We start from the raw sequence: 18772 nt of genomic DNA, 5'->3' as shown, positions 1-18772 counted from the left end.
TGAAGAAGTGAAAGCTTCTCAATGTGGCATATCTCCCTATAGACGTCTACAAGAGAGACTCAAAGTGAGGTGTAATTATGATACCTTCGAGGTTTTTCGGAGTTGTAATCTTCTTTTTTCTTAGCTTCTTTCTCTTTTTCCCGAGGTTGGTAGGGTAAGCTGGACCTCGCGAGAGGCTCTCTAAGTCGGAAATTTTTTTCATGTTGATGTACTTCTTTGTCCGCTCTTGTACTTTGTACAAGAAGGTCGGATTTCGCTTGGATATGGATTGAGAAAACGAACCTTCTTTAAGGCTATTAACTAATCCCATTATTACTGCTTCAATAGACAAGTTTTCTGTCTCCAAGCAAGTTTTGTTGAACCTCTCCATGTAGTCTTGGAGGGTCACTCCGACTTCTTGTTTAACCCCTACCAAACTTGGAGCGTCCTTCACTTTATCTTTCTGAATTAAAAATCTAGTAAGGAACTTCCTGACTATGTCATGAAAGCAGGTTACCGACCTGGGAGGTAAGTTATCAAATCACTTCATCGCGGCTTTGGTTAAAGTTGTCGGAAAGGATTTGTAATGAGTGGTATCGGAGGCATCAATTAGGTACATCCGACTCTTGAAATTATTGAGGTGGTGCCTTGGGTCGATCATTCCATCGTAGAGATCCAAGTCGGGAGTTTTGAAATTTTTAGGAACCCTAGTTCGCATGATCTTTTCAACGAATAGATCTTCTCCTCCCATAAGGCTTTTATCACGATTTGCCCAATTGCTCTGTCTTCGGAGGTCAGCCTCCAACTTTAAGAGCTTTTCCTCTAGCTCTTTTCGTCGTGGTACCTCCCTTCACAATTTCCGTTTAGCTTCTCGTTGTCTTTCAACTTCCAATTTGAATTGTTCTAGTCGCCCACAATGGCCATGAACAAATCCTAGTATTTCTGTTGGATGGGGTTGTTCTTCGTCCTCGGGTGGGTGAACCTCTGAATGGATTCGTTGTGGTTGAGGATTTTCCGACGTTCCTTCCTTGTGGGGGGCATTTGTTCTTTCTCGACGTAGAGGTAATGCCAGCATCAGGTCGCCATGGTGGTGCTTTGGTTCCGACTCTGACGCCGTGTGACCATCTTCGTATTGATTGTCCGCCATTTATCAAGGGTTGAGCTCCAAGTGCCCGACAACGACGCCAATGTTTCGAGAGTTACTTGAAACAGTGATTTGGACCTGAACGTGAGGTTCAGACTCCTAATGGGGCGGCGTCCGACTTGTATTGGTGCCGAGGTACCGCCGTTGGAGTTCCTCGTGAGGAGGTGGAGGTGGTACCTGCAAGAGACTTCGATGCTCAAGTTAGCAAGGGCTTTAAGCAGGTTTTTAGTAGATTAGGACTTGATATACCTGAGGAGTGTCAGTGTATTTATAGTAGAAAGATAATCACCTTTTTTTAGTAGTTCTACTTTTATTGGTGGATAGCCATTCCCTTTATCTTGGAAGTTTATTGGGGTCTATCTTTTAGGAGAGATAGAGATAGTAGGAGAGATTTGAAAAGACATTTACTTATTAAGATAAGTGAAAATGAACCTCCTTGTGGCATCCAACCTCTTAGGAGGTCGGATGAATGAAAAAAGCCACTTTTGAGAAGCTTTTGTCCTTAATGGATTTGGATTAGGGGTGTTCATTGATTGGATCCGATCCGCATATCCGCGGTGTTTATCCGAATCCGATCCGCACACTAATCGGATCGGATTGCGAATTTTGTGTAGGTATCCGCATATCCGCGTATCCGTAAAAATAAAGAAATAAATAAATAAATATTCTTTTTATGTTTTATTTCAACTAATAATTATTATATATGTTGTATTATTTTAATTTAGTATTTAAGAAAAGTATGTTTAATATTATTTTAAGAATAAACATATTTAAAAAATAAAAAAAATAAATTTATTAATTTTTTTTTAATAAAAATAAGCTTTTAAAAATATTTTTGTGTTTTGCGGATATATCCGATATCCGATCCGATCTGCAAATGTGCAGATCGGATCCAAACTAAAATCTGCGGATATTGGATCTGATCTGATCCAATGATTTTAGTGCGAATTTAGTACGAATCGGATCAAAATTTTGACTATATCCAATCCGATTCGATCCGCGTTCACCCCTAATCTAAATTGTATTTAGGCTAAGATATGACCAGTAATATATATATATATATATATATATATATATATATATATATATATATATATATATATATATATATATATATATATCACGCATGCAAATTAAATTTAAAATACGAATAATGCGTTGAAGTAAAATATAAATAAAAATTCAAGCAATATAAATTATTTACATTTAGTCATTATTTTAAAAAAGAAAAGGCATTATCACAATTTAATGCATGAAAATATTAAAATTTGTCCGACTAACATACAATCAACCTGTATTTGTATATAATTTTTTATTTTTTAAACAAAATAATCAATATTATGATCAAATATTTTATAATAAAATAGTTACTTTTTATAATAAAATAATCTAACATTTTCATAAATATCAAATATATATTTGTACACAATGAGTATTTTTTGTGTTAATATAACATAATTAACCATGTTAGGTGTATGTATATCAAAATTAGACATTAAGATATAATACATAATAAAATACAAAATATACATTAAAAAGGAGTTAAACTAACTATATTTATTTATATATAAATATTTTATTGGTAATTTTGATAACTAATTTTAATGTGTAAATAGTGTTTAATATGATTGATGAATAATCATTAAAATTTTAAGAATGATTCTTCTTTAAAGACTAAAGAGTAAGGAACTTTGCATTTTTTATTAATTAAATAAATATTAATTTTTTTATTATATTTTTTATTAATAATTCAAGTTTAAAAGTTAAGATATTTTATTCTTTGAGTTTAATTTTGATATATTTATTTTTTTATGATGATTTACACAATCAATATAATAAATAATTATTTTGATATATGCATGTAAAATTATTTTATACTAACAATATAATGTATCAAATTAAATTATTATTTTTTATTTGATTTTACTTTGTTAATTTTCAAAATCCGTTACAATCCCTAAAAGCATTGACATGCTTTTTTAAATATTAATAAGAATTTAATTTTAATACACGAATTATTAAATCACATACATTTAATTATATATCCATATATCGGCAAAAATAATTATAAAGTGTTTTTTCGCAGTCTATTAGTAAGGTTAGCACTGAAATTACAGCCAAAATATGGAATTCCAACCACACCATACAATCTTCATTGATGAGATCAGCAACACGAAGTTGCCTTTATGAAACTATAATACAGGGTGGATCTCTCTTCAGTGGTTAGAGTATAACTGATTTTACATTCACAACATGGATAAAGAGCAAGATCCTTTTTACGTCTTAAAAATTTTCTACAAGTAACAATGTGATATTTCAACAAGATAATTGATCCACAATGCAACAACTGATTATTTGAGAAGATTAAGAAAAACATTATTATTATGTATAATTTTTATTTTTTGAATTTATTAAAACATCGTATATGATTGATAACAGTAGATCAAGATTCAAGATCCAAAAGTCGGCCGAGGAACCTTTTTCGCTAATTTCGCGCTGCCGTGACAGTACCTCGCTAAAACTAAATCTAAAAAAAATAGCAAAATATTTAACAACGAAAAGAAAATTAAAAAGATAAAAACGCTTGGAATTACTGTAAATAATAAAATTTTAAAAGGCAATAGTATCAGCTTCTTAAACGGCAAAATGAAGTATAATCCAAAAACTCGAAACGGCGTGCAGTTTAAGCTTGCTTTTCAGATCACTACTAAGCTTTATCGTTTTTCAATCACACACTACTTTTTCTTTTTCCCTCTTTTTCCTTTCTTCCGTTTGTTTCGCACAAAAATAAAACGCACGGGGAATTCCAGGGGAGAGAAAAAGAATAAAGAAAAAGAAAAGAAATCGAAAGAAAGACAGACATAGGAAAAAAGATTCGATTCTCGTTTTCCTCGGTCGCGAAACAAGAACGGAGTAATAATTTTCCTCTACAGCTTTTTACATCGTGAATCAAAACCAAACAACCGAAAAAAGGAGGTAAGCGAGAGAACCAAAACCTAAAAAAAAAACATGAAAGAGAAGTGAAAAGAAGAACCCTAACATTTGTGTACTTTTTTTTACCTCAAAGATCCTGCTTTTGTATATTTACAACAAAAATCCAAAAAACGAGGGAAAAAAAAAGGAAGAAGAAGATCTGGCTAAAATTGATTATTAGTGTGTCAACTCTTCAGGGGAGTAGTTGAGGAGGTCGAGGAGGTGGCGCGTGTCACGTCCCCGCGTGAGTGCTTCAAGCACGCGCTCAAAGACTATGACGTGGCACGGAAGCCGGATAACACCTTGCTGGTCGTAACCGTACTCCTGAGCCGACTCGTTCAGAAGCTTCACGAAGATTGGATGATTCAGAAGCTCCGCACTAACCGCAAACCGCTCCATCTCGTCGCCGACGTAAACAGGAACGTGTCCCTCCGGCACCGGAGAGCGCCGCATCTTGTGGCGGAAGGAGTCGCCGCAGCGGCGCCGGTGTCGCCTTGCCGCCGCAACGGAGTCGGAGCGGAGGAGCGTGTACTGAGAAGAGTCGGCGACGCGTGAGAGTCTTCGGATCAACTGCTTCATGGTAAAAAAGAAATTAAAACGGCTTTTAGTGAGAGAAAGTGGGGATGTGGTTTTTAGACAGAGAGAGAGAGTGTGAAGGTTTGGAAGGGGTGGGGATGGGGAGAGAGAGTGTGAGAGTGGTTGGTATTTATATAGAGGGGGAGCAGGAAGAGGGGGGATAGGTGTTGTGTGTGTTTGGTATTGGGAGAGTGTACGCAAAGGGGCGCAATGGAAAGGTGATGATGCGGGAAGTTTGGGAGGTACAGGTAAACGTACTTGGCAGGTACAATTCAGTGAGAGATAAAGAGATAAGAGAGAGAAAATTAATTTAATTGGGAAAAAATTTATTATTATTATAAATAATAAATACTGTGTCTTGTTTAATGAATGGGAGGTGCGGTTGTTAAAAGAGTAAATAACAGCCACTATGAACTCTGGGGAGGTTGGGTTGTTTGTTTATTTATAAAATATAAAAATACACATATAAAAAATATAAAATATTTTTTAAATAAATTGTAATAATATTTTATTATTTTATTGATATTAAAATATAAATTTTTTTAATTATTTTAAATATCTTATTTTAATTATATAAAATATTTTTTATTTTAATAAATAATGATATATATTATTTTTAAATTTATTTTAAAATTACATATTATTAACAAAGTTGGATACACTAATACGTAATAGTATTTAGGTGTGTCTAAACGTGTTTAGAAAATAATTTTTATTTTTCATTAAGACACGGTTAAATACAACAAATATGTGTATCGAATAAATATTAATGAATGTCGTGTCTAAAATGTGTTTAACACGCGGACACGATAGACACAACAACTTAGTGAAGTGTCTGTAATTCATAGTTTATGTTAAATACTTAAATGTTAGGAGGCATCAATATTTATTGTATTTTGCCATCATTTAGTCATTAACTTAATTTTTTTGGTGTAGTCTCTTTAGTCTAATAATTCAACACTATACTTTATCTTATAATTTTTAAACATTAATAATTAAATAATAATAAAAAATAATAAATTTTAATAAATTTTTAATATTTTTTTATTTATAATTTATAATTTATACGATTAAGATATTATCCTTGTTTTTCTTTTCTTTTTCGTGATTCTTGAATTTAACTTCTAGATGTAGTATTGTAAACGGATTTTTTATTTAAATAAACTAAATAAATATTTTAATTACTGAAATAAATAATTATAAAAATTATTATCAAAATTTATCCCCTAGTTTGTAAACGAAATATGTTTGCATGTATTAGCCATGTGCGTGTGACACGTATATATCTCGTTTATAGTGTAAACGAGATACGTGCAAGCTTATCTCGTTTATACTGTAAACTAAATACGTGTTAAATTAATGTGTTTGCAATGTAAACGAGATACGGTAAGACAAATTTTCAACTGTTATAAAAGAATGTGAAACTCTTGGCATTCTTCACATAAATTTCATATCTTCTTTTTCCCGTTTTTCTTACAAAGAGTAGTAAAAAATGTCCAATAATAGTGGATATGTGGTTGTCTGTGTCTACCCCAATTGTCATATGAGAAACAGCGACAATGGGGTGATATTTGAGTGTGAGAATATGTTACTATTGCGCACTCGACGTGTAAGTTCGTTGTCCGAGTTGATGAGTTTGATATTGAGAAACGTTGGTGGCACAGGGAGAAGAGAGATTGGAACGGTGGGGTAGGTTGTTAGTACCGTTGGGTAATTTAGTTTTTCGGTTTCGACTATTTCGCCTCCAGGGCGACGAGCATGTGTGTGACTCATGTTTGACATCCATGGGAGAATCATGGCAGAACAAGTGAATGGAGCTTTCCACTGAGGTTGGTGATGTTGGTGGTGGTGGTTCTGTACACTCGACATTTGTGCAAGATGACCCACCTCTCGCACCATCACCGATTCATGTTGCCAATCCAGTGGAAGACATAGAGATGGGTGAGGAAGACTCCGACGAAGAGTACGTTGCGGATAGCAACGATAGTGATTCTTCTAAAGATGATAATGAGGAGGAGTTTGTATCGGAGATGCTAGCCGAGACAGCAATGCGCTATGTTTTGCCTCCCCTCCACCCGATTCCAGCATTATCAGATATACCAAGTCACTATCATACACTGTATTTGGACGCCATGCATAAGAAATTTCTGTTTTCCAACACCGGAGAAGAGGATTATAACCTAGATGGTGGGGTAGAGTTTTAGGTCGGCCACTGATTCAAATGCCGAGATGCAATAATGCAGGGTGTGAAGAACTACAGTATTCGTAGAAGTGCTGAGTATTAAGTGGTCAAATCGGACCGATTAAAGTACCATGTTCATTGCCGTCAAGTTGCAAATGGATGTCCATGGAGTCTCCGTGTCGCCCTCCAACAGAACCTCAGATACTACTCATTTATGATTGCTATATATTGAGTAGTTTCCAATCATGGATGTTTTATTTCGTTAGGGAGGTCCGGAGGGTTGGTGGAGCACATACTTGTTTAGCATCCACTATGTCCCAAGACCATCGATAGTTAGACAGCAGCCTCATCTGTAAGGTCATTCTACCAATGATATAGTCCAACTCATTCGTCAGCGTTCCTGTCTTGCAAGGTACAGTCGGGTAGAGCTATCCCTTCAAAACACAAATTTTACTTAGATTCATAGATATAAATATGAGAATAAAATTAATGAAAAAAAATTCTAATGATCCAAGCTCGCCAGCTCACTGTTAAGTGGGGCGGATAGGCCTTTGAAGCCGCTAGAATAAGAGGGAAAAAACAAACTTTCAGTGGAGCGAGGCAGAATAAACTAATCCATTTTTTATTTGTGATCTTGTTTTTGGATAATTGATGATAAAAAATTTTCATCATTAACTTCTTTTTATCATATATTACCACTTACTACTATTTTTTCTTATTTATCCTTGATGAATTTATCAATTAAATAGTTATTAATTAAAATAATTTAATTAGTGCTGCCCAAATTTTCTTCATCGGCATTTAGTTGACTAAATTAATTTATTTATAGATAATTAAAAAAATTTGTCATAATATTAAAATTTTTATAATTTAAAACCACTTTTTTATTTGTTAAATGATCTCATTTTAAAGAGATAGTAATATTTTGATAAAGAACTAATAACATTTTGTTATTTTAATAAAAAATCAAGTATTAGAATAATAAATCTCATATTTAATTTTAAATTACTATTTATAATATAATAATTTTATAAATAAATGTAATATTTTATGGAGATGTAATACAATATTTTGTGAAATTAAAAATAAATTTAAAATTGAAATAAGAATTAACATTAAAGCTGATCTAAAGATGAATCCTATCTAATTAAAAAGCTTAAGAAGTAAGACTTTATTTTCAAAGATATTATGTCGTTTATATTTTTCAAATGATTAATTTTTAAATTATAACTGTTTCATAAAATTTAATTATAAAATATGGGAAAATTATTTAAATTAAAAAACAGTAACTTTTTTCTTTTTCAGAAAAAGAAACTTAATTAAACAAGGACACTATATCTCATACTTGGAACTCACATGATTAAGCAAATGAAATGATACGATTATTTGGCTTAATCGCGGTGTAAAAATATCAAATACCAAGGGAAACTAAAATTTTCACGTGTTATAGGACTTCTATCTTATTATTGGGGCAAGGATTTCGTGTTTTTGTGTTATATACTTACTATGGATACTAATTATTTTTTTGTTTAAAAGTTTTGGATTTTCTATTTGTGGCTTTATGAATGTCTGGAATGAATACCGCATGGTATATCCGTATATACATATGGACCGAGAGGTACGGGCGATGTATGGTTTGTATTGTCAAACTTTATTATTATTATTAAGAAAAATCTAAGTATAAATAAAATAATATAATTTTAATACACTGATAATATAAAATAATTTTATATATGTATTTAATTATATAATATTATATCAATAAAAATAAATATTTTTTATTCTAACTGCATGAATAAATTATTTAAAAAATAAATATAATTAAATAATTATATAAAATATTTTATATTAACAGTATATTAAAATTAAATTATAAATAAACTTATTTCAAACAATAATGTATATAATATAGTGGAGTTTGCCTTTAATAAAAACACTAAAATTAAATTTTTGTGATGTGCACAATTAATGATTCTAAATATGATCCTAGATGGAGGTTTAATAATAATTATTAATTTTTTATATATAGCCTAAATATTTTTAAAATTTATTTTGAGCCACCTTAATTTTTTTACCCTAAACTCATTGCACTCTCTTTTCTATACACAGAATCACTATCATCACTGTCACACTCTTTCCTGGATTTTTACCGTTGCCGTCCAGCCCAAGAATCATTGTCGTTCTTAGTGGCATTGTTCTTAACCTCTCTTTCCATGTCGTTCATTCTCGGTATCTCTCTTCGTATAGTTCATTCTCAACCTCGAAACACCAATGTTCTGTCTGTCATCGTCGTTGCACCTACGTCGTTCCATCACTGTTCAGCATCGTTGTTCTCACTACTCAACGCCATCGTTCTCACTCCTCAGTGGTGTCATCCTTAGCAGATAGCAGCGACGTGAGTCTCAGCGAGTCATCGTCATCGTCAAACCCATGGTGCTCTGTCTCTCCCGTCATCGCTGCACTTCCAGAGTTCTAATAGATCCTCAACCTTAGGTATAAATTTGCTTCATTCATTTAATTCAATTTTTTGTTCCATTATTTTTTTGTCAGTTTTTTTTATATGAATTTACTTCATCGATTTCATTCAATCATTTTTTATTTTATTTATTTTTATTCAATTTTTTTATGAATTTGTTCCATTGATTTTATTGAATTGTTTTTCTTGTTTTGTTTGTGTTTGTTCAAATTTTTTTGGTTCTGTTTATGAGGGTTATAAACTTTTAGAGTTTGTTTTTATGAGTCTAATTTTAAATTCTATTTGTGATGTTCTAATTCTATTTTTATTCTATTTTTGATTTGTTACTGCAGTTTAATTTTTTTTAGTATGTTTGTAAATCCAAAAGTTATTACTGTGATTTTGTTTGCAAATTCAGTGGTCACTAATTGTTGGTTAGTTTTGATTATTTGATTATAAATTCTAATTAATTAGTGATACGTTACTGGGTAATTAACTTAAATCACCATAAATTACAGGTAGCATCAAATGGTCAAAGACACACAATGGATGAAAATACGAATAATGTTAGTGATCATGTGGATGAAAATACAACTTCTGATACGGTGGATATGTAACTATATCATATAAATTCTTGAAAAGATATTGGTAAGATTGATTTCTCAGGTCTATCTATAGAAAATGTTTATCAATTTCACTTTGCTGATCTTGGCTTGGCATTAGAATTTTATAATTCATATGCCAAGATGAGGGGCTTTAATGTGCAAAAAATTAGGAGTAGAAAAGTTGATAGGATAGTCAGAGAAAAAACATATGTTTATTCTTGTGAAAGCTATAGATAAGAAAAATGGAACTATATGAAAAATTGAGTAAGGGAGCCAAAACCAAAGAAAAGGAGTGGCTGTGTGAGTAGACTTTATGTTTTTTAGGAGGTGATAACGAAGAGTCGGGTAGTCAAAGATTTTTGTGACGAACACAACCATGATCTTATTGTCCCAAAGCTAGCAAGAATGTTAAAATCTAACAAGAAAATGACTGAGGTTGACATTAGTCAAATGAATCATATGAAAAGTGTGGGGATTAGCATACCAAACATATTTAGGTCATTAGCTAGACAGTGTAGTGGGTATGAAAATGTTAATTTTACAATTAAGGATATGCACAATCAAATTGCAAAGAAAAGAAGATAATTACCTAATGATTTGAACTCTGTAATAATGGCTTACCTAGAAATGCTAGCAGCATGAGATCAAAACTTGTTCTATAGTGTTGAGAAGAGCAGAGAAGGGGAAAATTTTTTGGTGTGATGGCCAGTGTCAGTTGGACTACAATTTGTTCAGTGATGTGCTAGTGTTTGACGTCACATATGATAAGAATAGATACATATTGCTGGCGGTAATATTCTCAGGAGTTAACCACCATAATCAAACTATTGTATTTAGTTCTGCGATAGTTTCAAATGAGAGAGTGATGCACAAAATTGTGATCTCAATGGCGCCAACAACTTAGTATGCACAATTGTAATCTCAACTCTTTTTCACAACTTCGCACAACTAACCAGCAAGTGCAATGGGTCGTCCAAGTAATAAACCTTACATGAGTAAGGGTCGATCCCACGGAGATTGACAGCTTGAAGCAAGCTATGGTCATCTTGTAAATCTCAGTCAGGCGGATTCAAAATGGTTATGAAGTTTTGATAATTAAAAGATAAATAAACATAAAATAAAGATAGAGATACTTATGTAAATCATTGGTGGGAATTTCAGATAAGTGTATGGAGATGCGTCATTCCTTCTGAATCTCTGCTTTCCTACTGCCTTCATCCAATCCTTCGTACTCCTTTCCATGGAAAGCTATATGTTGGGTGTCACCGTTGTCAATGGCTACTTCCCGTCCTCTCAGTGAAAATGGTCCTCTACGGTTTCTGTATGGCTAATCAACTGTCGGATTTCTCTTCTCGGATGAAAAATACCATGCACAGATATCGTATGATTAATCAGCTGTTGGTTCTCGATTGTATAGGAATAGGATTTACTATCCTTTTGCGTCTGTCACCACGTCCTACAATCATGAGTTTGAAGCTCGTCACAGTCATCCCTTCCCAGATCCTACTCGGAATACCACAGATAAGGTTTAGACTTTTCGGATCTCAGGAATGCTTGACGTAAGCGGAAATTGGCAGATTAAGAATTAATTAGAAAAATGGCGTTGCAAGTACAGTTCTTAACCGGCGAAAATCCACTTATCAATTTAGAAAAGAGTTGTCACAAATTTTAGAAATAAAATACTGGGAGTAGGATTTCCAGGTCGTCTCCCAACGAGTTGCAGGAAAATGTGCTATTTTATCAATCAGAGGTTTTCCAAATGGGTTTTAAGTTTGATGAACAGAAAATTAAATTAGAGAATTTATATGATTTAAATAAAAATCTTGACCGAGAGAAGATTACTTGGAAGTTCTATCCTTGTTGGAATTTTGTCAAGATCAATTAATAATTAGGCATTGTTTTCATTTAGTTAACCCTCAACGAATGAAGGAAAGTCAAATTAAAAGTCAACTTCTATTCACAAGTCCTAATCCTCTCCCTTGGAAAGGATTAGAGTTAGTGACTAACAAGCCAACCAACAATGAACCAATTATAATTGAACTCTTGAGTATTCTGACTCAAGGTTCTCCTTTTAATAAACTCCCAATCAAGTTGGGGGATTACTCCATCATCATAAATGTAGACTTCACAAAATTAATGGGAAAAATAAAAAGAGACATAATAGCCAATAATCAAAGAGATTAAGTAAAAGTAAAAATAGTCTTGTATTAATGAACTCTGAAAATAATCCAATATCAACTCTGGAAAAATTAAGAATATGGAAGAGTAAATGAAAGGTAAATAACAAACTATAATGACCAGTTCCGGAGGTAGACTCTTCTTAAAAGCCAAAGCCAAAAAAATCTTCAAATCCTAAATTATGAATGTCAAAAAGAGAAACCTAGGGCAAGAGTAAAATCAAATCTAAAAACTGGAAATTATGCGAAATGAATTCTTCTCCTTGTCTCTGCATATTCCCTGGCTCTAATCTGTGTCTCTGGGCCAAAAACTGGCCCAGAAACACAGATTAAAGTCAGGGAACATGCAGAGATTGAACATGCTTTTCATAATTCACAATTTTAGTTTTAGATGTAGTTTTTAGAGAGAGAGGTTCTCTCCTCTCTCTTAGGATTATGATTAGGATTAGAATTTATTTTAGGATTAGGATTTCTTTTCACTTCAGGATTATTTCATCTTCATATCAGGTTCAATGTTCCTGTTTTTATTTATTTTCTCTTTTACTCTCAGATAATTTAATGCTTGTATTACATATATTGCCTATTTGACTTATGAGCCATTCATGTTGGGATTTTCTTAATTAATATAATTTGAAGTATTTCAGACTTATGATTATTTTCTCTAATTCATGTTATTGACGCTTGGGCTTTATCCAAATTATTTTCATTCAAGTAGATTTTATTCCCTTTGGCTTTAATTGATTAACTGGAAGCTCTTGAGTTATCAACTATTCATGATTGATTGTTATGTCGGCTAGTTAACTGGAATTCCACTAACTCTAGTATTTCCTTAGGAGTTGGCTAGGAATTGGGAAATCTAACCAATTGGTTCACTTGACTTTCCCTTGCTTACGCAAAGGTTAACTAAGTGGGATTAACTTCCATTCTCATAGGAGTAACTAGGATAGGACTTCCGAATTTTCATATCTTGCCAAGAGTTTATTTTATAGTTAATTATTTATTTTATTTGTCATTTAATTTACTTGTTTCCCACTTTCAAAACCCCAATTTACAAAATCCATAACCAATAATAAGAACATACCTCCCTGCAATTCCTTGAGAAGACGACCCGAGGTTTAAATACTTCGGTTATCAATTTATTTAGGGGTTTGTTACTTGTGACAACCAAAACGTTTGTAAGAAAGAACTTCTGTTGGTTTAGGAGCTATACCTGCAACGAGTACCAAATTGTAAAGATTCTTAGACCACGCAAAAGTTCTTCTCTTCAAAATGGCGCCGTTTCCGGGGAATCGCAAACGTGTGCCTTATTATTGGTTATTGTAAATATTTTTCTTTTACTTGTTTATTTGTTCCTTCTCTTCCCTCTTATTTCTGATAGCTACTATAAATTATCACCCCTCTCGCTTTGAGTTTGGTTCTAATTTTGTTGCAAGGAATGGAAGCTATAACAGGAGTATGCATCAAGGTCTAAGCAATCAAAGATGGATGGAGCCACAAGGATCTAATCAACCCTTTAGGCAACAACACCTTCCAAGATAACACAGACAAAGACCATCCTACAATGCATACCAAGCTGATAGATATGGTGGACCGCCTTGTAGCTACCAACAAGCCCCACCCTGTGCTCAGAGACCATCCTTCCAACGCAACCTCAATCCACCATACTTACAAGCTCTTGTTCACCATTTGCCACCATATGATCCTTATCCACCCCAACACCAATCCAACTATTCCCCAGAACCACCACCTCAATATACACCATCTCCATATCCTTATCAAGAAGAACCACTTCCGTGTTATGAACCTTTTCTCCCAACAAATGAACCCTCCTATCCACCCCAAACCTCCGTGGAAAGCAAACTTGCCTCTATCATTAGTCTCACCTCTACTCTTCAAGCACTTATATCCCGCATGGGCCAACCCTCTACACCCAATATTCAACCCTCAAGCTCTACTGCACTTCCATCTCAACCACATAATGATCCACCCATCCCATCACCACCATCCATGGAAGAGCACCAACATCCATCAACCCAAGAGCAACATGATCCCAATGATACTATTGACATGGAACAAGAGAGAAAGGATCATCTTCGCGAATCTATACTTCATAAGGAGCTAGAGGAGGCACTAAAGGTAAAGGTAGTAGAGACCTTTGCAGATGAAGGAGTAGTTGAAGGGAGTTATCATAGAAAAGAAGCCATCAAGGAGAATTTTGTACTTGAAGGTGAAGAAATAGTTGAACAGGAAATCATCAAGGATGAATACGATTTCATACTTAAATACCTGGATCAAGCAAGAAATCGATTATCTTCCAGACGTTCAGACTCCCATGGCTTCATGTGGAGAATCTAATGAAGAACGTAGTGCAAAGAAGACACTAGAAACTCTAGTAGACAGCATAGAGCATAACTTCGTACTGGAACAAATAGAGAACGCTGTCATTGTAGAAGAAGAAGAGTTGGTTGAAGATTTAGGAGATGCTGAACCTCCACGGGATTACAGAGCCATGGAAGACCCCGTCAAGGATGTTACAATTGACGCTAAAGAGGATGTTGCACAGCCTCCAATGCAGATATCTTATGAAGAACTGGATGGAATAACCCAAGATGCATATTTCCTTGATGATGATAGTCACCAGTCAGGTCCTCCGAGTGATGAACTTGCATCCGCAAGTGAATTCTTTGAGACAGAAGAATCTTCCCCAAGTGAATATGAAGATGATGCAGAGGTCGACTTTTCTCAACCTCCTAATTATGACTCAAGTGATGAGGAAGATATGGAAGACTTTGACCAGGACATGGCTGGAATGGAAAAGGTTTGCAAAGAAGTGGAGGAATTCACTGAAGAACACAAGGGAGTAGAGCTTGCAGAACCACTAAAAACACCGATCCCAAGGCCACTACCAACCAACACAGACTTCAAGTGGGTAAAATCCTTGACTCTTATCTTTATTTTTCCACTTGAATACGGTTTACTTGAAACAGATGGCCAGCTTAGAGTTCTCTGCGGCTTTAAGAGTAAAAGGGAAATGACTCACACTCAAAGATGGTATGCAAGATTCAATGAGGTTTCACACTTTAATTTGAGGTGCAAGGATTGGTATCAAGCTCAATTGAAAGGATATCGAAAGCTGTTTGGTCACTGTAGTGAGAATTCAAATTACTTGTCACCCGACTGGAAAAATGTAGATCAAGATAAAAATGGGTGTCAAAGTAGAGTTTGGGATCCTGGAATCTATCCCAACATTCAACACTTCAAGAGCCTTAAAGCATTTTTGAACTCACGTAGGGGCTTTACTTACCTCGTTTGGGACCTTGGAGGCTGTTGGAATTCCAAACATTGGTGGAAATTCCTGGATCAGTACAAGCATAAGCCACCATGACAGGAAGCTCATCAAATGTCCAACTTAAGGACTTTAACTAAAAGTGCTAGGTGGGAGACAACCCACCATGGTATGATCGTTCTTTCTCTATTCTACTTTATTTTTGAATTTTGTTTGAACCTAGAATTTTCACATGACATTCATTGCATTTTGCATTCTGCATACTGCATAAAAAAAATCGCACCCGACGCGGCAGCGTCACCGACGCGTCCACGTCATAGGTGTGTTGGGAAGAAAACAAATTGAACAGAGAGTCACACGAGAGCGTGGCTGGAGGCATGCCTTCGGTACAAATTGATCCACGCGACCGCGTCGCTGATGCGTCCGCGTCATGTGGGAAAAATGCCTCCCACGCGTCCGCGTCTCCCACGCCAACGCGTGCCTCAAATTCGACGTAAAAAAGGGTGTATGGCCGAAAGTTGCGCTAGAATTGGGTTGGACTCGTGCTAGCAGCACAAGCCCTGCCACGCGAACACGTGCCCCACGCGTCCGCGTCAATCCCCATAATATGGCCTATCACGTGATCGCGTCACCCAAAATCTTGGCAAAATAAGTTTCAAACAGAAAGTTGCACGAGCGTGCGGCTGCCCTCGCGCTAGTAGCACGAATTCACTCACGCGATCGCGTACCCCACGCGGCCGCATCACTTGACAATAGCGCCAACCGCGCGAATGCGTCACTCACGCGTTCGCGTCGCCCGCGCCGCACAGCTTATCCAGATCAGCCAAGATATCTTCTCTTTTCTTCCCCAAATCTAAATATTTTCTTTTCCTTCTTATTTCTTTCTTCCTTCCTTTCTTTTTCTTTCTTTTTTTTTTCTTTTAATTGGTGTTGGAAATTTATTTGGGTTATTATTTCCAGTATTTTGCTTATGGATTATTTGGGATTTGTTTAAACAATTATATATTATTATAAGGGTGCTTGCATGTTCTAATTAATATTTTCCATACCTTATTTACTATGCATGCTTTGTGTTTGTGAAAATGCCCATATGGCATTTTGCACTATTTTTAGATTTCTTTTAAATCTACTACTCTAAATGCCTGCTTTTCACATAACCCCTTCTCTATTTTATTATTTAAATATAATTATTTTTATAAAGATATTATTAATTTGAGAGACTTGGTAATCTAATATTGGACATTGAATGCTTGACCTATGCTACTCATGCCCTTTGCCGGCATGCCAATAAACACCTTGCATTCAATTTTCCTCACATGCACTTGCTATATTTCCATTGTTGATTTGCCACATGTAGTCATGACCATGTGTTCACATCATTATCCATACCTGTACATTGATTACCACATGTCCTATTCTTTTCCTTGCTATAACCTTTGAATGCTAATGTCTTTCCTCGTTTCCTATCAGGATGGCCACCAAGAAAGGTAAAGAGAAAGCTACTCCTATACCACTGGCAAGGAAAGGAACAAAAGAGTACTAGCTGAGGAACCACAACCCCCGCCACCTGCACATCTTTGCATGCACCGAGGACGGTGCAATATTTAAGTGTAGGGAGGTCGATACCGATCTCCACGGGTTAGTTAGTCCCTTCTCAACACCAATTTTTGTTTTTCATTGTTGCATTAGCATGTTTATTTTTTTGTGCATATTTTACCACTTGGTTAAAGTGATATTTTCTTTTTCAAGAAATTTTTATAGTATTTCACTAATTTGAATAAAACTTTTTGAAAAACCTGTTTGAAGAAATCTTATTTTGGAACATGGTTTAAAGATTGAACACACAAAACCAGTGAGATTTCGAGCCTATTTAATTGGTTGCATTTTATCAACCAATATTTTATTTTTGGTGTGTATTTTTCTCTCTAAAATTGTGATCTTTGTCTTGCTTAATTCTATATTTCCATTGTTTGATGTATGCATGCACTTATATGATTGAGGCCTTTGTTTCACTAAGCTTACATACCCATATGGCCTTACCCCTTTCATTATCCTTTGCAAACCAATTTGAGCCTAATATACCCATTTGTTCTTTACTTTAGCACATTACTAACTCTAAGCGAAAAACAATAATGTCCTTAATTTGAATCCTTGGTTAGCTTATACTAGTAAAAGTGCTCATGATTTAAGTGTGGGGAAGTTGGGTTTGAAAATATTTGGTTTGAATAATTGGGTGTTGTATATTTTAGTGAAAATGTGCAAAATAATAGTTGAGCACATATTATTGCATTCAATACTTTAATCATATACATTAAAAAAAAGTGAAAAAGAAAAAGAAAAGATCAAATAATAAAAAGGGGACAAAATGCCCTAATGTAAGTGTTGGTATCAATGCATATGTTCTGAACTCAAATTTTGGAATGTATAAATATGTAGTAAATACAGTTAATGGGAAATTAGATTTTGTATTTTAATTAAATGGATTGTCTTAAGTTAGGTGGAAAGTTTATGTTAATTAAGGATTCAGATTTTAGTCCACTTGGCCAAATACAATCCTACCTTGACTTTAACCCCATTACAACCCTTAGAAGACCTCTTGATTTGTGTATTGGTGCATTAAATTTTTGTTGATTGTTAGATGAAGAGCAAGCTATAGAAAGCAAGATTAGTAGAGAATTGAGAGAATTGACCCTAGAAACTTGAGAGTTAGAGTGATATACACTACCAGTAAGGGTTCAGCACTCAATTCTATGTTCCCTGCTTTCATGAGCTATCTTCTTCTTGCAAGTTATTCATATTGTATTTTGTGATTTGAATTAGTGAAATCCAGTTCATATTTGTTCTTGAAAGATTTATTTACTTTTTCACCAAGTAGGTAGAATCATCTTTGCATGTAGTTGCATTCACATTCATAGGTTGCATTGCATGAGTCTTGCCTTTCCCTACTTATTTATTTAGTCTCCTTGAGTTTAGCATGAGGACATGCTAATGTTTAAGTGTGGGGAGGTTGATAAACCACTATTTTATGGTTTATATTGTATTTAATTGAGTGGTTTTATCAAGCTTTTCACCCACTTATTCATATGATTTGCATGATTTTACAATTCCTTCCTAGTTTAGTTCTATGATTGAAAACATGCTTCTTTGGTCTTAATTTAGCTAATCTTAATCCTCTCTTATTACCATTCGATGCCTTGATCTGTGCATTAGGTGTTTCAGGCTTCATAGGGCAGGAATGGCTTAGAGAATGAAGAGGAAGCATGCAAAAATGGAAGGAATACAAGGAATTGAGGAGATGACCAGCGAGAAGTCACGCAGTCGCATGGCTCACGCGACCGCGTGAAATAGAAGAAATCAGAGTGACGCGTTTGCGTGGACGACGCGGACGCATGACG

The 18772-nt window shown here is 34.6% G+C and overlaps 1 protein-coding gene across 1 annotated transcript; it reads right to left on the bottom strand.

Moving 5' to 3' along the window:
• Positions 1–3985: 3985 nt before the first annotated feature.
• On the bottom strand, positions 3986–4983 carry LOC112703359 (auxin-responsive protein SAUR71). The gene has a single exon (XM_025754778.3). The coding sequence runs from the start codon at positions 4673–4675 to the stop codon at positions 4274–4276; it is 402 nt and encodes a 133-aa protein (XP_025610563.1). The 5' UTR covers positions 4676–4983; the 3' UTR covers positions 3986–4273.
• Between the last annotated feature and the right edge of the window lie 13789 nt (positions 4984–18772).

Source organism: Arachis hypogaea, chromosome 7, assembly GCF_003086295.3.
Source record: "Arachis hypogaea cultivar Tifrunner chromosome 7, arahy.Tifrunner.gnm2.J5K5, whole genome shotgun sequence".
NCBI lineage: Eukaryota > Viridiplantae > Streptophyta > Magnoliopsida > Fabales > Fabaceae > Arachis > Arachis hypogaea.
This window is presented reverse-complemented; position numbering and strand designations above follow the sequence as displayed.

What these genes read in the sequence shown, in the direction of transcription:
- LOC112703359 (XM_025754778.3), bottom strand. Translation starts at nt 4,675, where the DNA reads ATGAAGCAGTTGATCCGAAGACTCTCACGCGTCGCCGACTCTTCTCAG.